The sequence below is a fragment of the Fistularia commersonii genome, chromosome 35, assembly GCF_037954325.1.
Source record: "Fistularia commersonii isolate RoL2024-O1a breed Wild chromosome 35, RoL_Fcom_v1.0, whole genome shotgun sequence".
NCBI classification, from domain to species: Eukaryota; Metazoa; Chordata; class Actinopteri; order Syngnathiformes; family Fistulariidae; genus Fistularia; species Fistularia commersonii.
The window spans coordinates 1,652,032-1,677,317 of NC_141318.1; the positions used below are offsets into that span (position 1 = coordinate 1,652,032).

Here is a 25,286-nt window from a genome sequence, read left to right on the forward strand (position 1 = left end):
CTGTCTGCTAAGTCGCAGCTGCAGACGTAATCCCATACCTTGCCGTCCATGGGCGTCCAAAACATGTTTTATTTTGAAAGTCCACTCCAGGGACGATAAGGACAATGCAAGACAACGATGCTAAAAGATGAGACTCGCAACATGTATCCTATATTCTTGCGGTCAGGGTTGCGTGAGGGATGTAGCCTATCGCTGCTGTCATTGGCCGAGAGGCAGGGTTCACCCTGGATCCAACCCAGGGCCACGTATGGAGACCAGTCACCATCTCATCCACGTATCTGGGCAACTTAGGCCACATATGGTCTTATTTGATGTCAATAAGACCAACACCAGGTCCAAATTTTCCCTTTGTTTTAGTGTAAAGGAGAAATGATAAATATCTTTCTATGTTATGATCTGTTCCTTTAAAAAATACATGACGAACTACCTGAAATTCATGAAAAAAAGTAAGTGCAATTTCAACAACACGACGCCTCGGTTCTGTCTTCTCAGTTTTCGGTGCATTTTGTTGCAGCCAAACTTGCTGCTTCCACACCGAGCATACAGGTTTCTTATTAACCTCAGCGAACAAATAAGAAGTGATTTCTTGGAAAACCCAACCCTCCATGTCCGCTTTTCTCTTTTTTGCCAACGACATCTTGCCGATGAGGCTGTCGGGTCCAAACGGAAAAGCAGGTACATTTCTAACAATAAGACAAAATGCTATTTGAAGACCCGGAAACCGCATTGCTGGCGTCTGCTGTGACTTCCGAGTCACACATTGTTGCGCCGTGTTGCTAACACCGACTAAAACAGTGCACCGTTAGCATAGTAGTAGATTTATTCCGCGGGCCGAATCGGACCCCCTGGCGTGCCGGTACCGGCCCGCGAGCCGTACGTTCGACACCCCAGATTGAACCTTTCTGGACTGTGGGAGGATCTCAAAGACGGACGCGGAAGCGCTAACCGCTTAAATTAGCGTCGCTACATCGCTGAAACCATTCTAATCACCCGTGAAAGGAAAAAAAAAACGGCAGTTTTGATATTAGCGTGCAGCTTCGCACACTCTGCAGACAAAGATATTGCCCCCCAGCCGCCCCACCACCCCTCCACCTCTTCCCAGTCGGAGACAATAAATCCCAATCAGCCGCCGTTGGGATCGGAAGCCGGCAGCTGCAGACAGGGCCGCGGGGCTGAGGCCGGCGCTCCGGCGTTCCAGACAAAGAAACCAGAGAGTCCCCGCGGGACCAAAGAACCGTACGCCGGGAAGATCCAGCCCATAAACCCTTGCAGACACTCTGATCTTCGCAGCCAGGGGTGAAGGGGGTATTTGAAGATCGCCAGTGTGAGACCGGTGGAAAGATCACGCCGTTAAAAAAAGACCCGTCGAATCGCATCCAAGAGCCGTATTTGGAGTGCTTGTTTTTTTTTTTTAAATCAGCGGCAGGGTGTTATTGGCTGTTTTTTTTTTTTTTGTTTTTTTTTGGACTAATAATGGAGATTATAAGCATTACACGCCTCGTCGTCACGCAAAAGCCAAGTTTTATTAATCCAGTATTTGCGTTAAGCCGCGGTCGGGGTTGTTCTTACAGTGCTGATGACGGAGATTAATGCCCCGCCACCCCGGGGGATGCAATTTGAGTCAAAATGCATCTCGTTAAATCTCCCGAAACACAACGTGTTGCGCGCACACACACACCCAAAGGAACGGTCTTATCGGTCGTTTGTTTAAAAAAAAAAAAAAAAAAAAAAAAAAAAAGGAGTAAATTGGCGTTCCGCTTCCAAAAGATTAGCACGATAAACATGAAAAGAAAACCTTCAACCGCTGCGCCTTCTGCGGGCACAACAACTCCACTTGCGGCGTCGGACCGTGCGCGTGAACGTACACGTGAACGTGTTGTGTGGAATTAAATCTTTCAGTGTCCTGAAGAAACGGGCAAATTTTAAGCTAATAAAATGCTTCCGACGCAACATGGTTAGCATGCCCGACTCCTTCGATTGCTAGTCTACGTGTTCTTCCTGAGGGTCCTACCGGTTCTCCGGGTTCCTATTCCAGTCCAAAAACATGCAGGAGGTTCATTGGAGACCATGAAGGGTCCAGGGTGAACCCCAACTCTCGCCCAATGACCATTTGGGTCGGATCCGCCATGATCCCGAGTGCAGGATGAGCGGTATAGATGATGACGATGCTCCCGGGCGTATCGTCGCCACCGTCTCGCAGTGGTGTCGTATCACCACGATGTTCAGGTTAAACCCGAGAATATGTTTATGTAATATACGCAGTGATTTATCATTCAATCGATGCTGTAAAAACTGCAAATCACCATTCGGTGCTTATTGCTCAGAGTAAAAGCGCGAGCCAGACTCATTTACAGTCGTCTCCTGAGAGCCAGCAACAGAGAAAAAACATCTCGTTTTGTATTTTCAGACGCTCATCAAGAGCCCGTCGCCTTTTCTTTGTTACTCTATGTTTATTTCCTGCGTAACTTTCGCTGTTCTCAGGGAGCCGAACTTGGCAAACAGAGCAGTACCGCCGAAAGTCATGGCGGGGCGGGAGTTGTATGCTCAAGTTAGACCGGCGAATGAAACTGAGCGTGTGAGCAAGAGAAGAATCCTCCGTCCACAGACCGCCGCCGTCTAGTGCGCCGCCTCTGTTTGCCTCTCTTGGTCTTGGAACTCGGAGGTGAACTCCGCCCTCTGCACTTCCCTCGAGTGGATGCTTAACAGACAGTACATGGGCTCAACTGATGGATAGCGCACCTACACTAGATAGCCTTCACCCATTCACATACTCGCTCACAAGGCGCTAACAAGATCATCAGGAGCGACCGGGGGTTGGGCGTCTTGCCTGAGGACACTCAAGGATACGTAGGAGCATACATGAGCCATGGGACTTGATTGGCCGACGAGGCCTCCCGCGTGTCATGCTGCGCCGCTAGCTTGTTAGCGAGATGGAAAGGGGGTCAACACACAAAAGGAAAGTCCAATTCCTTCACTCTCTTGTGACTTTTATTTGTGACTGTCCTCTAATCGTGACGCTGCTTGACTCTCACTCGTAACACAGCTCTTTTGTGGCGGCCAACTCGTCCCGGACGCCGGCGCAGCTGTGCGCTCACGGCTCGCCGACGCCGCTGACATCTTCACGGGCCCTCCGAGCCAAAACACAACAATCAAACAAAGATCAGAAGGACGTTTCTCCCTCTCTCTCTCTCTTGTTTGGCTCTGTGTCCCCTCGCAGTCCCAGGCGGTGTCGGCGTTTCTCAGGAGGTTCACAGAGAACAAACACTGGCCGCCGTCCCTCCGTCACGCCATTGTTGGCGCGCAGATTGTTGCCTCTTTTGAAGCCGCTGCTTCGGCGGCTTCGAGCGCCGCTTGGTTCGCAAATGCTAAAGAGGAGGACGAGACTCGTATGCTCCCTCCCCCCCTCGCCGTAAATTAATTTCGCTCTTAACCTCGGTGTCAGCAGATGTTTCCAGAGATATTTCATTAGCAAACCGAGCCTCTGCCGAGGAGCCGCTTAGCTGAGCGAGGCTAACAGGTTTAAAAAGCCATTAGGTCCACCGCCCCTTCGTCCTGCCTGCCGTCTGACCTCTGGACTTCATTGACTTCCGATCGGAATCCAGCTCCAACTCCGCCCGTGCACGTCCTCCGCCGAACAAACACGGAAAAAATAAGGACTACGTTTTTCAAACATTGGCGTGTTAGTGTTTTTCTACCGAGAAGATGAGACACGGGCAATCGGGAAGCCGACGCTTATCAATTCTTTCTGTTTTCACAAGGTTAATGGTTCACGACGGTTAACCTTTATGCTAATGTGCCTTCATTGGCTGGTTTTTGTTTACCCAAGATCTTCCACTGAACCTGTGAGATCGAGTCAGTCATGTTGTTGTCTTGGCTGCAGGAAGTGATGCTAGCATAGCATCAATTGATGCTAGATACCATTCACCCATGGTGAAGGATGCTAACCAGGCTCTCGGGAGCAACTCGAGGTTCGGTGTCTCACACTTCGGAATCCAACCGATTGCTAAACCGCTGGCGATGAACTCAAAATTGCAAAAAAAAAAAAAACAATATTTACCTCCGTCTCTTCGTATCGGCCCGAGACGTTTACGATTTCTTTCGGCGCAACGGTGCATGATTGACGTCTTGATTCTCAGACCGGGAAATTGGTCTAATTTCCCTAAATCCCGGCAGACGGCGGAGGATAATCTCGGTCTGACTCACAATCTCATGATCCAGCCCCCCAGGTTTCATTTGGGCAAAATTGATTTTTTTTTTTTTTTTAAGAATTGGAGGCTTATCATGCCGAGCCGCTGTAGTTATTGTTATTGGTTGGTATCAAATGCTAAATCGGATTTTGGGTTTCTCTTCACCCCTCGTCTTCTTTTTAACCCTTGCGTTGGAGACGGGAGGCCCGCTGGTCTCCACTTGAACCCGGCCGGCTGCAAAATGACGTCCCGACATTCGGCCTGACAGCACTCCGCCTCGCTCCGCCGGCGTTCTTGTAAGGATAGCTTCGGCTCATTGGACGGACAGGAGAGGGAAAAGTCTCTGACTCCAAATATAAAAAAAGGGGAGTCGACATATTGCAGGATAAGTTGAACTCCTTGAACTCGGCAGCGCGGTGGTTAGCCCGTACGCTGCAAGGCAACGGAGGTACCTGGTTCGGTTCTGACAAGGGGGGGGGGCTTTTAGCGTGGAGCCTCCATGTTCTCCTTGGGGTTCTGCTTGGGGTTCCTCCAGATTCCTCCAGATCACGTGCAGGAGGTTCACTGGAGGCCCTACGTTGTCCAGATGAGTGAATGAGAGGATCAATACTTGTATGCTCATCTTCTTCTTCTTCTTTCGGCTTTTCCCGTCAGGTGTCGCCACAGCGAGTCAACTTTCTCCATCTACCCCTATTCTCTGGATCCTCCTCTCTCACACCAACTACCTTCATATCTTCTCTCACGACGTCCATAAATCTTCTCTTTGGTCTTCCTCCAGACCTCCTGCCTGGCAGCTCCAATTCCAGCATCCGTCTACCAATATATTTTCTATCCCTCCTCTGTCCATGACCCAACCATCTCAGTCTGGCTTCTCTGACCTTCTCTCCAGAACATCTAACATGTGCCGTCCCTCTGATAGACTCATTCCTGATCCTCTCCATCCTGGTCACTCCCAAAGAGAACCTCAACATCTTCATCTCTGCAACCTCTAGTTCTGCCTGCTGTCTTTTGGTCATTGGAACAGTTTCTAGTCCAAACATCATCTCTGGTCTCACCACTGTCTTGTACACCTTTCCTTTTATTCTGGCTGAAAGTCTTCTATCTCTTGGTACCCCTGACACTTTTCTCCACCCATTCCAACCTGCTTGGACCCGTCTCTTCACCTCTTGTCCACCAGTACTTGTATGCTCATATGCAATGTGAATGAGCGAGTGAAGGGTTGTATGTCCCTATAGGTGGCCATTTGATGGAACCCAGAGTGAACCCCTCTTCTCACCCAATGACGGCTGCGATAGTGCAGGATAAGCACCGATATCGCTTGGATTATGTTTATCAGGTACAACCGCCTCTTGGCGTTAGCTTTGCCGGTTTTGGTTCTCAACGACGGGGATGTTCCTCAATGTGTCTGCAGTAAAGCCGCGAGGTAGAAAAATCCTTTAGTCCGGGCGGGAGAATGATGATGAGAAGCAAATCTAATTTTGATAATTGAGAACCGGGGAATCCTGCGACATCCGAACGGGACGCGATGATGATTTTTCTGCCCGACGCGGCCACGAGACCCTTTCCTCGCGCCGCTCTGACCCGCCGATCCGGTAAAAGCGAAAGGTAAATTCCAATCGGGGCGAGCGAGATTAGAAGCCGCTCGGATTACAAACCCCGCCTCTGACCTTCGCTTCTCCTCCGACTCCGTCTTATCTCCGCCTCCTGCCAGGCGCATTCCTGGGCTAATGCTGAACGCGCTGAAGCAGATATTGAATCTGATTTGCAAAATGAGTCCGCAAATGAAAAATTAAGACCGTCTCAGCCGCCGGCGACCAGAGCTCATTCCTGGTTTGCTGAAAGGGAGGGGGATATTTATGTGATCACAAAAATACATCAATTACTTTTTCAATTTTTATTTTTTTTTCAGAAGCAATTTAATCGTGGTCATGTTCCCTCCGGGTTCCTCCAATAGTCCAGAAACATGCAGGAAGTTCACAGAAGACCATGAAGTGTACCTCTTCTGCCATCAGGCCGAGATATTTGGTCTCTTTTTCCATAAACGTAATTATCGAGTTTCTCGGATGGATATTTTTTTTACGTTCCCCCCAAACCTACAAGCTATTAATGCTCATTTATGGCGTTTTTTTTTTTTTTTTAGTGCGGAGACAAGCGTTGGCAGTGGAAACAAACGCCAGAGCGGGCCTTAAAGTGTCACAGTATCTCCCCGCTGCCCCGGAGGCGAATCTGGGTTCAATTCTGCCGGTTTCATCATCGGGACGGCGGAGAAGCAACAGCCGCCTCATTCTCTATCTTGAGACTGACCCCGGCGTGACACAGCGCCATCTCACATTTCTCCCAGACATTTAGGGAAGGTTACGACCCCATTATTGTGCCGTCGGACAGAAAAGGGGGAAGGTCTGGACGTCCCCAAGTCCAAACATCATTTGGCTACATTGGAGGGACTACGGTATGCTTGAGAATAGGCTACCTTTTAGAGAAAGATGCTAGTTAGCTTCTTGTCAAAATCTTATTGTCTTGCCAGCTGGACTTGACTTTCTTTACTTGAAGACGTTTCACCCCTCATCCAAGGGAGGGACAACGGTATGCTTGAGAATAGGCTACCTTTTAGTAAAAGATGCTAGTTAGCTTCTTGTCAAAATCTTATTAGCCGGACTTGAGTTTCTATAGATGTTTCACCCCTCATCCAAGGGAGGGACTACGGTATGCTTGAGAATAGGCTACCTTTTAGTAAAAGATGCTAGTTAGCTTCTTGTCAAAATCTTATTTGCCGGACTTGAGTTTCTATAGACGTTTCACCCCTCATCCGAGGGAGGGACTACGGTATGCTTGAGAATAGGCTAGCTTTAAGAGAAAGATGCTAGTTAGCGTCTTGTCAAAATCTTATTAGCTGGACTTGAGTTTCTTTACTTGAAGACGTTTCACCCCTCATCCGAGGGAGGGACTACGGTATGCTTGCGAATAGGCTACCTTTTAGAGAAAGATGCTAGTTAGCTTCTTGTTAAAATCTTCTTTTCTTGGCAGCTGGACTTGAGTTTTTTACTTGAAGACGTTTCACCCCTCATCCGAGAGGCGTCTTCAGTGCTAGTTAGCGGCTAGTTACCGTTAGCCTAGCTCCTGGGGATGCTGCCACAGGCTTATTTTGCTGAGGGACATGATAGCAAGACCAAGGCGCGTGATAGAAACCTTGTATCTCTGCCCGAGTCCCCGGCCTCTTGCTCTGTGAAGCTATTTTTTGTCATTTTAGCTATTAGCATGCAGCTGTTAGCACCACTGGTATAAGCAGCCATAGATGATACCTCGTAGCCACTCTCTCCGCCCCTATAGGTCGAGGCAGAAGGCCGCCTAGCATTGGACCGGGACAACTGGGTTGTCTTTAGTGCCGCTAGCGTAGCTTTTCGATAGGTCGCTGTGCGATTTGCATAATGTGCCGAGCCACGGGGGAGGCTGAAGATCCTCTTTTTTTTTTTTTTGGAAGCAATAAACGCCTAGATGAGTACGCACACATTTGGTTGGCAAGGGGAGACGGGATTGCGACGGGGCTGGATTTAAAAAAAAAAAAAAAAGACCCGTCTCGACCGCGATGTGTTAAATGAAGAAGCTTTAAAACACGGCGTAATGGATCGAGTACAAAAGGAGATTAATTGCCAAGCGAGACGACATCCAACTGTGTTTTTTCGCGAGGCAGACGCCGTGAAAGCGAAAAGCCGGCTCGGCACGTTGTACCACTGACCTTGTTCTATATTAATCTGAAAGCGTGCTGCACAGGAAGCTTTAAAAAAAACAAAACAAGACGGCCTAAAACCGTGGCGGGAAAGGGAGGACGTGAGGTCGGAGGTCAGACCTGAACTTCCTGCTTAACTGCCGTCTGCCGAGCGCAGCGGAGCGCTGATGGACGGGCCGACTGGAAAAAATGCGAGTGTGATTTCTCACTTCGGTCCATAAATGGCTACGACGGGTATCGATGAACCGCCGGATCGCAGGCCATATTTCAGTTCTGAATCACGGCAGCTCCTGTTCTCTTTCGTCCTCTTTTGGGTTTGTTGTTGTCATGATCGGTTCTAACTAGCGGGACCGAGGTGATGGATGGAGCCTTTTTTTGCTTTGCGGCAAAAACAAAAACGAATGAGGTACGTGCCGGGCGGCGTGGCGGTTAGCGCTCCCGCCTCACGGCAAGAAGGTTGGATTCCCAGAGAGGAGCCTTTCTCTCTGGAGTCTCCATGTCACACAGTCCAAACACATGCAGGAGGTTCACTGGACACCCTACATTGTCCAGAGAGGATCAATACTTGTATGCCCAAATGACATGAAAGGGTAAAGGTGGTATGTCTCTACATGTGGCCCTGTGATTGGTCCAAGGTGAACCCTTCCCTTCACCCAGTGACAGCTGTCAGAAGTGCAAGATAGTGGAATAGATGGATGAATGAATGATCCCATGAAGATCTGAGCCGAGCACCCGGCAAGAAGAAGGAAGGGGAAACACTGAGTCCTTCAAGTGACTGTCCCGCTCGTCTCTCCTTACCGCGATCACTCCCTCCCTTTGTTCGCCTGGCAGAGGTGACTCACCGGGTAACAGCTGGAGGGGGTCGGGGGTCGTGGGTGGGTGGGGGGGGGGGGGTTGTATGACAGCAGCCCCCCGGCCGCACTCAGCATTCCAGAAGGTCCGCAGATTGTTTGATATTGGATCGCCCCGATTCGCCGATTTGCCCTTTTCCCTGCGTCGCTTTCACCGCAAGCCTGACATTTCTGCTTCGGCAGACGACTCTTTTTTTTTTTTGTTTTCTCCTCCTCTTCTGGCCCCCGGGAGGGGGAGGGGAACGATAACAACGGGCGGTAAAGTCGACCACGTCCTAACGAGACACGTCAGGTAAACAAATCTGACATGAAATACGGAGGTGTAATTGAACCCGACGGGGGGACCATCCATCATCCCGGAGTTTTCTTCTTCTCACCATCCAGAGGCTCAACATGGATGGTGTACTTTTAAGAATACCGGGGCTGAGAGAGGAGTATTTGTCCGACAATACTGATCCATAGACCTCTTGCGGACAACGGGAAGCTAGGTGACATCTGGCAGTGGCCATTAAACATATGGTGGCCTGTTGTCCCCTTCTTCTCTGTTTCGTCAGTCGCGCTTGAGCATACAACTACTGCACCACTCCCCCTGCGACTTCACATGGTACTTCTGCGTTTGTTGTGTTGCGCTGCATTTTAGCTATGTGTCCGCAATTTCCCTGAGAACATTCAGAACTACGCAGGATGTCAGAAAGAAGGTTCTGTCAGTTTGCGGGTTAAACTCTGAGCATCAAGGAGCCCTTGGAATGCCGGTAAAAAGCACAAGATGAGCCGCATCACAACGTCGGCGTCTTACTTCAGCTAATGTTAGCCCTCGGTCAGGGTTAGCAATGCATATGTTTGCTGCCGCTGTTAGCCAGGACACCTGTTCTCAGCTAGCAGCCTCTGATTAGCGCTGTTCATTGCCGAAATGAGCGTTGACTTTAGTTGTGGGCGAGCATGTAGCTAGCTAACTTGCTAATATTATGCTAAAAAACAGACTTCTGTCCCATCAGAGATCATTATCATGTGATTATTTTGTTTTTAAATGTCCACATAGTCAGTCGGAGAAATCTAAACGTGAGCAAGACACTGACGAGTGATATTACAAGAAAAAAAGAACAAAAGAATTAACCTCATGGGGGCTCGTTTTCATCCTCTGCCGACCCCCGCTGTCACCGTATTGACCCATCATCCATTGACCCAAATCAGAGAAAGACGACGCCCCTCTGTTCTCCGACCCAAAGGCCACGTTTGTTTACGCAAGAGGCAATTCCAATATTCATGTGAACGTTGGACGGGACTCGTGCTCCGGGACGCGTCTTTCCAAAACCGTCTTACAGCTTCACCACGTAGCGTCTCGGCGCGAATAGACGAGCGTATCGGTGCCGGGACGGGCGGGCGGGGGGTCGATCCCGTGTTGTTTGGGGTCAGCCGTGTTTGGAAGTGCTTTTGTTCAAAACCCGTCAAGTGTGAAAAACGGGGCCAGGCCCGGGGCCCCCCCGGCATCATCGACCCGCTCCGCCGGATCAGCGATCACAACATGATTGCGACACCGGCGCGAGATGCTAGGCTTGATTTATGACGGCGGGAGGGGGGGGGGGCGATCACTTCCTGCCTAACGTGATCTGATTATTTTTTTTCCTGATGGAAGTTCCAGACGCGAACCGTCCGAGGATTCGAGTGTCGAGTGGAATCCCGCAGATGTTCGCTAATAAAAGTTGATGATGAGCATGTTAGCATGAAGGGAAACAAGTCAAATAGCGTTCCTGCTTTAAATGCTAATATTGTAAACACCATGAGTCCTATGGCAATGATCGCACATATTGATGTCATTCTGGGCCAGAAAATGTGAAGCAAGCTAAAGTGAATGATTGCTAACCCGAGCAGAGCTTTGTAGCCGGGTTAGCTTAGCTTCTTTGCAGGACAGAGGTTCCCTATCTCAAGTAAAAACCCCTTAATTGTCATTTCTTATCAGAATTTCTCGCGAAACAAGACCTTTCTGCTCGTGCAGCGTCGCTAGTCACCTCAGAGCTAATTGAGAAGCAGGGCTAAGTAATCTGTTAGCTTAGCGGTCGAAATGCAGAGAAACGGCAAGACTTTGGGTTCGACGGGACCATTCCTGAGCGCCTCAACCCCCGCCAAGATACTGGAAATACAATTAATGTTTCACGGGACGGGGTTACCTGAGTCCGAGCAGCTGCTCCGTTAGCGCTAGCTGCTGACTCGACATAATTCCCGCTAACGCTGCTCATCAGGAAGCCACCTTCAAACCCTGAGCGGAGCAGGATGCAGAATGCTGAAGCGAAAGCAGAACCTCGCTGTGGTTTCTCCGGCTCCTTTTTGTTTCGTTTCATCGAAAATTGTTTTTTTGAACTCGGCTCAGCAAGAAAAGGCAAAAGAAAGGTATCCGTAAAAGTACCAAAAGTACCAAAAGTACCAAAAGTACCAAAAGTCTTGTGGTCGTATTTTTCCCTTCAGGAGCCGAAAAACAAATATCGTTAATAACAACTTTGAGTATCTCACGTTCACGGCCGTCATTGGCCGAGAGGCGGGGTTTACCCTGGACCGGCCAATCACAGGACAGCATAGAAAGACGTACGACCGTTCATTCATTCATTCATACATGCTACCATTGACATGTACCAAAAGTCTTGTGGAGCCGAAAAACAAATATCGTTAATAACAACTTTGAGTATCTCACGTTCACGGCCGTCATTGGCCGAGAGGCGGGGTTTACCCTGGACCGGCCAATCACAGGACAGCATAGAGAGACGTACGACCATTCATTCATTCATTCATACATGCTACCATTCACATGTAGCTTCCCAAGTGTCCTTCCACCTCCAGGGTTCACCTCTCCGCCGACGCTCCATCCCATTATTGATAAGCGAACGATCGATCGGAAAGAAGGGAGCGATGTCGTTCTCTCTTAGCCGCCGATCAATAAGTATCACTTTTGGTTTTTTTTTTTTGTTTTTTTTTTTTGGGTTAGTCCACCGAAAGGCCAGTGAGGAGAGGCCACAAAGCCCTCCACCCCCGGCGGGGCCCCTCCCCGGCCTCGCCCCGCTTCCCCCGCCCTCGTTTGGGGATGCAGGGTCTCATCACACACACACACACACACACACACATGCACGCGTAAAAGTCATAAATTGCTTCCAGCCTCCTGGTTGGAACCGGGACCGGGAGTAGTGAAACAAAAGCGTACCTCTCCGGTTCCGGTCCCCCCCCCCCCCCTCTTCCTCTTCTTCCTCCCCCAAACTCTCACTCCATCGCCCGCCCATCTTTCTATCCTTCCACCGGTCCCGCACCTCCCGCACCTCCCGCAGGAAGGGGATGCTGATGGCCGGCGGTGCGTTCACGGACTCGCATCCAAAAAAAACAACAATATAAAAGGAAAACCACCGGGAATCGGGGTACCCTGAACGGGTAGGAGGGGTTCTGGTCCGGATCCGGGACTCACCAGTCGGCGTCTGAAGCGTCGTCAATGACGTCCTGGTAGGCGGTCAGCAGCGCCAGTCTGTTCTTGCCGAGATTCACTGCCATGTTTGTGTCCCTGCAAGCATCCAGCCCGCTGCTGATGGAGGGGAGACACGGAATGAGGAGACAGGGAGGATGAGGAGGAGGTGGAGGAGGATCTGACTGGTGGAGACAAAGAGGTCCGGGAAGGTTCCCGAAGGGGTCCTAGCGCCGGACGCGGCCTGGCAGACAGCGTCCGGGTCCTAGTGCCCCCATGTGTCGGGGAACGATTCCCCTTTTTTTTTTTTTTTTTATTATTGTATTTCTTTTTTTTTTTTTTTTATCTTTCAGGTAATATTCCGTTTTGGCAAATATTTACATATTTATATTATTAATTTTCCCGATGTTTTCCTTTTTTTTTTCTTAATTATAGATCAGCTATTGAACTTGATGAACCGCCATTTTTAAGGATTAGAAATAAGACACTTATGGAGTGTTTTAAATTATGTACAAAATGTGTTTTATTTCTTTTTCTCGCCATTAATTTGCACTTCTTTCCCTGCCTGTATTTCCTATGTTACATTTCATAGGATGACATCCTTCTGTCTTACAATTTTAATCTTATTTCCTATAGTTGGTATCTATTATTTCTCATATGGGTTTCATGTAAGTGTTTTCGGACTTCTTGTTCGTCCATTATTTTTTAAAATGATAAAAAGTATCATTGTTGTTGAATCATCATAATAATATATTGATTATTTGATTATCATTGATGTTATTATCTAAAAAAGTTATTTTTATTTTTATTTACTTTTATTCTTATCATTGTTTTTATTATTAAAAAATCATCAGAATACTATATTGATAATAATATTAATATGGTGATAATTATTTTAGTTATTGTTATTGTAATGATAACAATAGTAACAACAACAACATGGTAATAATTAATCATTATTACTATTATCATTATTTGAAAAAAGTTGTTATTTTTATTTTATTATTAATATTATTATTATTTGTAATAGTAGTACTTATTATATAATAATCATCATCATAAAATATTGATGATAATATCATTCATATGGTAAAAATAACTATTATTTTTCTTATTATTAATGTAACAATAACATAATAATCAATCATTTTTATTATTGTTATTATTATTAATATTATTATTTGAAAAAAAAAATCTGTTATTATAACAATTATTATTGTTATCATTATTATTAGTAATAGTAGTGGTAGCATTATAGCCATTATATTCTGCTAATTTCCCATCTTTTTTCTTGAATGATATTTTATTTTCCGTCCCCGACTTATCGCTCATGTTTTTCACTTTAATTGAGTCAAATATAAGAATACGAATAAGAATAATAATAATAAGAACAACTTTATTTCCTGAGGGAAATTGTTATAATATCCTGCTTGGGCTCCTTGTTCTCCTCTATTTTGGATATTACATTAACAACACGCTAACCGATTCTTATATTTGCAATATTCTAAATCTTATTCTTTATTATTGGATTAATAATAGCGTGTTATCCGGTGAGGTCAGACAGGAATCCCCCGTTTGCGGATGACGTGCGACGAACGCCGAGGTTACAGGAAGACGAAGAAGGTAGAGAAGTTACAAAAAAAGGAAGGAAAAGTCCACATTTAGGAGGCTTCCCTTCCGCTGGCCTGGCGGTAGCCGGTTGCCGGGGTAACCAGCATCGAGCCCCACATGGGCGGCCCGGGTGTTTTTCTCCCAGGCCGGGCTGGCGCCGAGCCCACATACCTTCATGCTGCTCTCAGAGCTCAGCGCTCGGGGGATAATGGAGGCGGCGGCGCTTTAATTGGCACAAACAGAGATGTTGTAGCCGCTCTCTTCACTTTCGCTTTTGCATAATTCATGGCTCTCCGGCCTCGCGTTGTTTCACCGCCGCCGCCGCTGCCGCTTGTCCGCAATTTTGGCGCGAGATGCCGCCGCCGCCGCCCCTCGCTGTTAGCTGACGGTCGCTGTTCTCGCAGTGTAAACGTTACATCACGTTGGCGAGTCAGCGAAAATAAGTACATCTCGATGTGGTATCCCCTTTCCCGTTTTCAAATATTAGCTGTTAAGCTAACATAGGGTTAGGGTTGCGATATGCACTCACCTGTCTGGGACGATTGTTTTGTATCACCAAGTGTTAGCATCTCCCCTCCCTGTGTTTGTGGCGCGAGGTTTTACTCGGATTTAGCCTGAATGGTGGTTAGCTAAGTTATTTAGCTTGAGCATCGAGCTAACATAGGGAGCAGGATGTGCACTCCCCTGTCTAAGACGATTGCTTTGTATCACCAAATGTTAGCATCACCCCTCCCTGTGTTTGTGCTGCCAGGTGTTGCTCAGATTTAGCCTGAATGGTGGTTAGCTAAGTTATTTAGCTGAGCGTCAAGCTAACATAGGAAGCAGGCTGTGCACTCCCCTGTCTAAGACGATTGCTTTGTATCACCAAATGTTAGCATCTCCCCTCCCTGTGTTTGTGGCGCTAGGTTTTACTCGGATTTAGCCTGAATGGTGGTTAGCTAAGTTATTTAGCTTGAGCATCGAGCTAACATAGGGAGCAGGATGTGCACTCACCTGTCTGGGACGATTGTTTTGTATCACCAAATGTTAGCATCTCCCCTCCCTGTGTTTGTGGCGCGAGGTTTTACTCGGATTTAGCCTGAATGGTGGTTAGCTAAGTTATTTAGCTTGAGCATCGAGCTAACATAGGGAGCAGGATGTGCACTCACCTGTCTGAGACGATTGTTTTGTATCACCAAGTGTTAGCATCACCCCTCCCTGTGTTTGTGGCGCTAGGCGTTACTCGGATCTAGCCTGAATGAGGGGTTAGCTAAGTTATTTAGCTGAGCGTCAAGCTAACATAGGAAGCAGGCTGTGCGCTCCCCTGTCTAAGACGATCGCTTTGTATCACCAAGTGTTAGCATCACCCCTCCCTGTGTTTGTGCTGCCAGGTGTTGCTCAGATTTAGCCTGAATGGTGGTTAGCTAAGTTATTTAGCTGAACGTCGAGCTAACGTAGGGAGCAGAATGTGCACTCCCCTGTCTGACCTGATTGCTTTGTATCACCAAATGTTAGCATCACCCCTCCCTGTGCTTGTGGCGCTAAGTGGTACTCGGATTTAGCCTGAATAAGGGGTTAGCTAAGTTTTTTAGCTGAGCGTCAAGCTAACATAGGGAGCAGGATGTGCTGAGATGACTGCTTTGTATCACAGACTGTTAGCATCACTCCTCCCTGTGTTTGTGGCGCTAGGTTTTACTCTGATTTAGCCTGAATGGTGCTTAGTTTGGTGCTAAGTTTTTTAGCTGAGTGTCAGTTCACAGAGCCATCTCCAAACTAGGGGCGATAATTGCTATCAGCTTGAGAATGCTAGTAACTACATACGTAGGTTGATAGGTTGGGACTGCTGGACGTGCGCCTGTGAATTCTTCTGGAACTCTCCTAGGAAAGATGTTAGCTCTGGAATTCGAGTGATGGGCTCAAACACCGGTGACTAAGGTCTGGACTCCTAGCAACTAGCCCAGAAATGCAGCTAAGCATCGCCCGGGAATTTTAATTACTAGTCCTGCAGAATGAGGATGCAAGTCACTACAATAGTGGAGCTGTTAGCATGAGAAGGGTACAAAATAGGCTAGCGCTAGCATGTGGATGCCACTGACTAAACCTAAGAATGACAGCTATTAACATGGGATTGCGGTATAGCTTGTTATCACTGATGCTTTAGTTAGTTCTAGTACTCTAGTACTAGAACTCTAGGAGTACTCTAGGAGTACTAGTTAGTTGTTCAAACTACCCCAAACGGTAATTCACCTGCCCAGCATCTCCCTGCAGATTGAGGATGTGAGTGATGACATTAATAGAGCAGTTTGAATGAGAATGCAACAAAAAAGCTAGCGCTAGCACGTGAATACCACTGGTTTAACCTAAGAATGACAACAACTAACATGGAATTGCAGACTAACTTGTCAGTAGCGAGGCTTGGATCAGTTCTAATCCTCTGGGAGTACTAGTAAGTAGTCCACATTGTGGATAGCTGGGTTTGCTAGTCACCGAGGAATAGCAGTGCCTAGCCAAAAATGTTGGTGGCAAGCCTTGGAATGTTAGCGACTGGCCCAGGGGTGTTAGTGGCTAGCTTCTGAACGCTAGTGAGTAGCCCTTGAATGCTAACCACTGGGCAGGAACCAGGCAGTGGAGGCTAGCCGGCAGGCGCTATCCATGCTAGTGACCAGGCATACGAAACCCTTCCTTTCTGTCATTCCGCACACGTCCTCGCCTCGCCTCGCCTCGGATAATGTTAGCGTTATCCTAGCGCCTGACATGAACGGCCCCCCCGCCCCCACTTCCTGCTCAGCGGATCTGGACTAATTAATTCCCGCAGACTTGGATCTTTCTCTTTCGCTCCGATGGAGGCCGGGAAGTCACTCGGAAATTGTGTGAAATGTCAAAGAGCGGCCAAGTCGGATTTTTCTTTCACGAATAAAACCCCTGCACCTCAAATCCGACTGCCGACTTTCCCTAATTGAGGCTCCGACTGGAAGAATTAGCCCGTCAGATTACGCAGGCTGGGCTTCTGGAGGGAATAAATAACATTTTAAGAGAAGGAAAGGAAAAAAAAGAAAGTTTAATCCACCGATGGGATGTGAACAGCGGCGTTAAGACGCGGAGATTCGGGTCATTCGTTTTTGGGGGGTTTCAAATAACTTTTCTGCAAACGTCAGTTTTCCTCCGTGGACGATGAGATTCCTCCAGTGAATGAAGAGGGGCGAGGAAGAGAAATCCCAACAAGAGAGAGATTAAAAAAGATCCAGGAAATAGAGGAAGAAAGACGGCAAAATAGAAGAATTTGTTGTCCTTGGCAAGGCGAGGCGGTGACAGGGATGAGTTATGGAAGAGTCCTTTGAGCGACGGGCGGCGAGGAAAGGAAGACGAGAGTTGAGCGAGAATACAGATCCCGGGCCTCGCCGAGGGCAGCAGGGGAGCCCCGCTGCTCGGACGACTCGGAAAAACAGGAGGGCGCAGAAACAAGCTGTGAAACAAACGCAAACGGGAAGCATACCCGGGGAAGGTCTGCAAAAGACTGGCGAGCTTCTGGAGGGTTACAGTGTCGGGGCTTGGACGGGCAGATCCTTACGGTACCTCTTCCCTGGGCTTAGACACTCCAGGGAGGAGGTCCAGAGCTCCAGGGCCGGGACAGGCTGACCTTTTGGAACCTGAAGCCCAAGACGGTGCCTCATCCCTGAGTTTGGGTCAGCTCAGGGACGGGGTCCGGAGCTCCAGGTCGGGACAGGCCGACCTCTGGGAAAGATTGACCCCAGGGATGAGGCACCATCTTTGGCTTGGGGTTACCAGGAGGTCCAGGCTGACCACTGGGTAGGACCAAGCGACCCCAGGGATGGGGGCCTGCACCTCCAGGCTGGGACAGGCTGTCCTCTTGGGAACTCCAAGTCCACTCTCGGCGTGGTGCAGGGAGTGGAGTGTACCGTCCTCGGAACCGAACCTTCTTTGGTCAATTACTGGCTCCTCCTAGTCTGTCAAAGTGTTGTTCAGCAAGACACTGAACCCCTGGTGCAGGACTTGACCGCAAGGGTTTAATGAAGTAAATAATTTTTATTAGGGGCTTGAGCAGGAACCCGGACTAGGCTTCTTCCAAGCCTGTTGAAGTGTTGTTCCTTAGCTGCCTCCTGCTCATGGTTCATCTATGTAGGGGTCAAAGTTCACATTTTCAAGGCATTTCTTTTCTTCTCCGTCTTCTTGGTCAGCCCAAGGAGGGGGTCCAGACCTCGCAAGCCTGGGTATGCCAACCTCTGAGGTGCCCTGAGACCAAGATGGTGAGTCATCCCTGGGCTTGGTCACCTCAGGGAGGGGTTGTGGACCTCAAGGCCAAGACAGGCTCACCTCTTGAGAACCCCATGGCCAAAAAGACGCCTCATCCTTGGGTCAAACCAGGCCCAAGATGGAGCCTCGTCCCTGGGCTTGGTCACTCCAGGGAGGGGGTCCGGAGCTCTTGGTTGCTACAGACCGACCAACAGTCATTTTCAGGACTTTGCTTCCGGGACCATCTTCTCTTTCTTCTTTTGCTCTCCAGAGATACGCCTTCTGTTCTCGATGATAACATCCAGCGGGCGCAGCTGCGCCACAAACAGCTCCGATGAGCTTCGACGCACCGCTAAAGACGATAGCGGCACGAACAGGCACTATTTTCATCCAGATCATGACGTAACCCGACCGAACCATGTGGTTTCTGTTTTATCCGTCTGAAATCTAATATATATTCCAGATGTTTTAGCCGACGGGGGTCTTTATATTCGAAAAGGAAAATACTTCCAGGGAAGAGCGATGACTCTTTTAATTTTACAGCCTTTTAATGGATCTCCTTTTAATCCTGACGTAACAGAATTCAGATAAAATCAGTGATAAACAAAAATTGACGGGCGTCTATTTAACCACAATGTAGCTTGCTTTGAAAGCTATTTATTTGTATTTATTTGAGAAGAGGCGACCCCTGCAGTGGGTTTTTTTTACCTCCGGCTCCGGCTCATCCTTTGTTTCCGGCTCCTCCAAGGTGGGGTGGAGGGCGGGAAGGGGTGGGGCGAGGCGGGGTATCGACTGATTTATTGATCGCCTTCTATATTTGGAGATGCTCGGAGGCAGCAGACAGACAGGTGGGGACAAAACCGAGGTCCATCTGTTGTTTTTTGTGGTTTTCGTGAATGTTTTTGTCTCCGCAGTTTTGGCTGATTTCCTTAAAACCGGGCGGGACGCAACGCTGGACTGACCCGGGAGCAGATCTACCACCCAGATAGGGGATTCAGGGGAAAGGAACCAGTGTTGGAAGATGAGTGTTTCTGTTTTATACATAACTTTGTGAAGTTTTGGCTCCGGCCGGAAGAATTCAACACATTTGAGAAGGTGATATTTGAAAGTTTTCGCTCATTCATTCACCCCCAGGGTTCACGCTGGATTGATCACAGGGTTTCGTAAACATTCAAACGGTATTTAGACACATACAAGCATTCATTTACAAACAAAAGAAACATAAAACTGAAAAATAGAGACGAATCTGCAGTCTGTTGCAGCAAGCAGAGCTCTAGCGCCATCTAGTGGTCAGATTGGAGAATTACAGCCAGTTTGGCGTATGGGTGTAATTTTTAAAGTGGCCACTAGAGGGCGCTGTCTACGCCGATCCACAATGATGGGGGAAATTATATGGAAACATTAATTATTATAATTTTCAAATGTCACATTTCCAATTCAGATTTGAGAGAGATTTGTCGGGATGTGTTTTGAAAATTTAATTTGAAATGTGTTTTGTGTTTTCACTCGGACTGAGTCGCAGAAAGAGCAGTTTGGAAGAAGGAAATGAAAATGCAGCTTTTAGTTAGGAGTCAAATATGCTGTGACATTCTCAAAATGAAAAAGGATTCTGCTAATGCATTTTATTTTAAAATATGAAGCACCCATGTGCTTCCATAAAATATTACCTTATCATTATTATTGTTATTTTTATTATTATTACAATTACTTTTTTCTTTATCATCATCATCACTACTATTAATATCGATGTTGTTCTTACAATAATCAATTAATATTTTCAATTACTACAACATAATCACTGAAATTGAAATTGTACAACAAACCAAATTTAAATATATATTTTTTGATATCATATATGTTATATTTATATATATTATTCTATATTTCATATATATTTATTGTTATTTTAATATGCGCCTTATATGTGTCATAGGTATGTTTATATGTGTATCTATAAAATACATAGTTTTTTCTGTTAATAATAATAATAATCCCTGAATATTACTCTTATTTATTTTTTTCACTGTTATGACAGTAATTTTTAGTATCATCATCATAATAAAAGTTACTTTAGTAAAAGATTATAGTGATGATAATAAAAATGATAATTATGATGTGAGTAGATAATTATTGATGAAAAGTCAAATAACTGGTACATTGTTTTACATAGCTTTACATAGCTCGCTGCAATGAATGTATACAAATAATTTTCTAGTCTTTTATATTATATGACTATTATATGACTATTATATTATATTATATTACTGCATATTATTTTGTATTTTGATATTATCATTAATTTTTCTAGATATAATATTGATTTTAATTGATTTATCGATAACCAAATATGTAGAATTAGTTGCTGTTGCTATACATTTTATTATCATTTTTATGGCTTTATATATAAAGATTATTATTATCATTACTTTTATCATCTTCGTTATTGTTTTGCAGAAGTTAATTGAAATAATAAAACATAATCATAACTACATTGTATTGTAATAAAAAAAAATTGGATCATAAATACAAATTAAATAATACATTGTAATACACTATAATACATTGTTTTATAATTATTGAAAAGAAATTGTACAATAAACAAAATAAATATATATTTATTATTATTATTATATTGTTGATGTTATTATATTATTCTTGTTTTGTAAATGCTTCATATACTCATATATGTGTCTGTGTGTTTGTGTGTGTGTGTGTGTGTGTGTGTGTATATATATACAATACTGTTTTTTTATATGTTAATAATAAGTATAATAATGATAATCCCTGGTCATTATTATGATTAGATTTTATTTTTCCCTGATAATTATTATAGTTATCATTATTATAATCATTATTATAATTATGAAAGTGATTTGGAAAAAATGATAATAGTGATGATCATAATAATAAAAAATGTTAGAAAATGTCTTTACTTCACAGTTCTGTCACAAGAAGAACTTTGTATGTTAACAATCTATTACTGGTAAAAAATGTATATATATATATATTTGTGTGTGTGTGTATATATATATATATATACATATATACATATATATGTTAATGTTATACTGATTATTTCGTATGTAGTATTTTTATATGTTAGTGTGTCTGTTATAATATATTTAAAATACATTTTCTGTTGAAGGATGATCATGATTATATTGTTGTTTTTTACAGGAATTAATCAAAAAGTTATATGATTACCACGGCTGATTTTTTATATGTTGATAATAATAATCCTTGGATTTTAATTATCATTTGATTTTTATTTTCCCAGTTATGATTATAATTATCATCATTATTATAATTATCAAAGTGATTTCAATAAATGATGATAGTGATAATTTAAATAATAATAAATGTGGGAAAATGTCTTTACCTCACAATCTTTTACTGATAAAAAAAAGTGGATCACATGATTTTTATTGAAAGTCAAATTACATGATTTTACATTACATGAAGTCCCACATCACTATGAATGTAAATAATTTTCAGAATTTCCTTTCTCTTTATTTTGTTAATTATCACTATTTAATCATTATTTTTTTTAATCAAAAAATATATTCTGTTGTTATTCATTATCTTATTATCATTTTTGGGGTATATAATATGGTAAGGATTTATACCTACATATATATGCATATAAATGGTATATTGATTATTTTATATGTCGCATTTTTATGTGTGTGTGTCTTTTTCTGCTCTACTTTTAGAATATATTTTTCTGTTGAAGGATGATTATGACAGATTATCAATATTATTCATAGATTATGAGTCAAAATATGCTATTGCTCTCTAAAATTGAAAAAAATATTCTGCTAATGTATTATTATGAATTGTGGAACCTATGTGTTTCCATGAAATTAGGCCTGTTTGTTATTATTATTATTATTATTGTTGTTTTTACAGTGATGAATTAAAATGTTAAAAAATAGCCTTAGCTGATTTTTTTGTTAATGATAATAATCCCTGGATATATTTAATTTTTATTTTTCCCTGCTATGATAATAATTGTTATAATAATAATGATCAAAGTGATTTTAATAAATTATGATGGTGATGATTATAATAATAATAAATGTGAGTCTTTACAGTTTTGTGAGAAGAATAATAATGTTGAATATACACAATCTTTCACTTTTTCAAAAGAGGATTAGAAAATATTGATGAAAAGTCAAATTATAAATTTTTCTAAGTAGTCGCACATTGCTCTGTATGTAAAAAATTAACTTCCTACTCCTTAAATTTTTGATTATCACTATTAAATCCTATTATTTTGTATCATCTTAATATCATCATTCATTGTTCTAGATATGATATCATTTAATAGATTTATCTGTAACTAAATATGTAGAATTAGTTGCGCCAGTTATTCATTTTATCATAATTGTTATGGTTTAATATAAAACTATATTTAGAGTTATCCAAATTTATATTATATGTGTGTGTGTGTGTGTGTGTGTGTGTGTGTGTGTGTGTGTGTGTTATAATATATTTCTGCTCAACTTTTAAAAATGTATTTTTCTGTTGAAGGATGATCTTGTCTTATTATTAATGTTACACATAGATAATACCTAGTAAATATTATTATTATTATAATTAACAAAACCATTATTGTTATCATTATTTTTATTATCATTATGATTATTATGTTTGTTTTTCTTCTTCTTATTATTATTATTATTATTAACTTTGTCGTTGCTTTTTGAAGTTAATTAAAATGTTTAAAAACATACTCACAATACATCGTATTATAATTATTCAAATCAAATTGTAAAATGAACAAAAAATAAATCTATATTTATTGTAATATTTATATTGTTGATGGTATTATATTTATTGTTATTTTGTACATGCTTCATGTACATACATATGTTTGATATTTTTTATATGTAAATGATAATAATCCCTGAATATTACTCTTCTTTGATTTTTATTTTTCCTTGTTATGATAATTATTATTATTATTAATATTATAATGATCACATTATTATAATTATCAAAGTGATTCTAATAAACGACTATATAGATGCTTAGTAATAATAAATATGTGAGAATGTCTTTTCTTGGAAGTTCTGTGACAGGAAGAATTTTGAATGTAAACAATCTTTTACTGCTAAAAAATAGTGTATTAGAACATAATTATGAAAAGTCAAATTACATGATTTTTTAAGTAGTCCCTCATCACTTCAGATGTAAAGAATTTACAGAATTTTGTTTATTATCGCTATTTAACCATTTCTTTTTTTATCAAAAGATATATTGTGTTGTTATTCATTATTTTATTATCATTTTATATACGCAGTATGTGTATACACATATATAAGGATATATATATATCTGCATATATGTACATATATACATATCTGTATATATATATCTGTATATATATATACAGATATATATATACATATCTGCATATAAATGTTGTATTGATTATTTTATATGCGGTATTTTTATATGTGTGTTTATCTGCTCTGCTCTACTTTTAAAATATATTCTTCCGTTTCTGTGCATAATGATGAACAAATTGTTTTATAATTATTGAAATTAAATTGTACAAGAAACAAAATCTAAATTTATATTTATTATTATTTCTATATTGTTGATGCTATTATATTCATTATTATTCTGTATAGGAGGTTATTGTGGTTATTATTAATACTATTATTAAGGCCATTATTATTATCATTATTACTATTATTATTATTACATTAACCAAGCCCAAAAATAAACATTTTTTTTATTGTTGTTCTTCTTTTTATTATTTTTTTTTATTTTACATATGCTTCAAATACATATACATGTTTGTGTGTGTATGTAGATCAATGCTGATTTTTTTTCATATGTTTATGATAATAATCCCTAAATATTACTCTTGTTTCAATTTTATTTCAATTCATCATAATTAAAAAAATGAAAAAAAAATTCTGCTAATGCATTTTATTTTGCATAACGATACCAATGTACGTCAATAAAATGTTGCCTGGTTATTTTGAATATTATTATTATTACAACTATTACTATATTATTATTGTTATTATCACCATTACTAAAATAATTGTTATTGTAGTTATTTATTATTAATATAATTGTTCTTGTTCTTTGACAGTAAGTAATTAATATGTTGAAAAACATAATCATATAATATTCAATTGTTTATTCCAAAGTTAATAAACATATAATAAATATAATATGCTTGTGTGTGTGTGTAAAATATGTATTTATATGTCTATAAATACATATTTTATTGTTTTTTTTTCTGCTGAGGAATTGTAATTATGAATTATTAATATTATTTATTATCAAATGAATGATTTTTAATTTTTGAAAAATCCCTCCCAATGTTTTTGCTGAAGTTTATTTTACAACTTCGTTGAAACGCAAACATTTTATTCCCTTTTAAGTGACACCTCCGACCCATCAGGTGTAATCAGATTACTTTTATTACAAACAAACAGCGTGTGAAACAAAAATGAACCCCAGGGAGAAGCTTCTTCTTCTTCTTCCTGAACTGAAACACACACACACACACACACACACACACACACACACACACATCCTGCAAGTACAAAGATGAGTTTTCCTATAAATCACAGGAAACCGAGTGAAAAGCGCCTCCTTTTCCGCCACGTCTACAAATTATCTCTCAGAAAAGAGAATTTTGGGATCATTTCCATCTTCTTCTGTTGCTAGGCAACTGGGGAAATCTTATCGTGACATCAATCATGATGAAACGCAACGTTACCAGTTATTAATCAAAATAAAAGTCATGAATCCAGATGAGTAAATAGCTTTAAAACTACAAATCCCAGAATGCTCTGATGGGGGTTTGGACACGTAAACGTCCTCTGGTAACGGTCGTCATAGCAACCTAACGCTAACACTAGCACCGTGCTAAAAAATCTAGCAAAAGAAAGTCAGGTCATTTCTAGAATTGTTTTTCTTTGTAATGTTTTCTTGCTCCTCCAAAACACGGCCTTGGATGGTTTCACATACATTGCAGGATATTATTAGTTTATTTTATTTTGATTTCATTCAATTTTCATTAAATTTTATTTTGATTTCATTAAATTTAACACACCAGGAGGAGCCGGGACTCGATCAAGGGATGTTCGGCTCCAAAAACGATATCTTTACCTCCTGCGCCATATTAACTCGCATATTACATAAGTTTAAACTTTACTTGTTTGAGATATTTTTTAATCAAAACGTTGTTTGACTGGTTTTAAGGACATTGAATACAT

The 25,286-nt window shown here is 42.5% G+C and overlaps 1 protein-coding gene across 4 annotated transcripts in view; it reads right to left on the reverse strand.

Moving 5' to 3' along the window:
• Positions 1 to 12,346, reverse strand: part of dbn1 (drebrin 1) — a 72,053-nt gene extending 59,707 nt beyond the window's left edge. For all 4 annotated transcript variants that reach the window (XM_086142171.1, XM_086142173.1, XM_086142172.1 and 1 more), the window contains exon 1: positions 12,205 to 12,346. In XM_086142171.1, the coding sequence (XP_085998297.1) occupies positions 12,205 to 12,287 (83 nt within the window). In that variant the 5' untranslated portion in view covers positions 12,288 to 12,346. The remainder of the gene's footprint in view (positions 1 to 12,204) is intronic.
• Between the last annotated feature and the right edge of the window lie 12,940 nt (positions 12,347 to 25,286).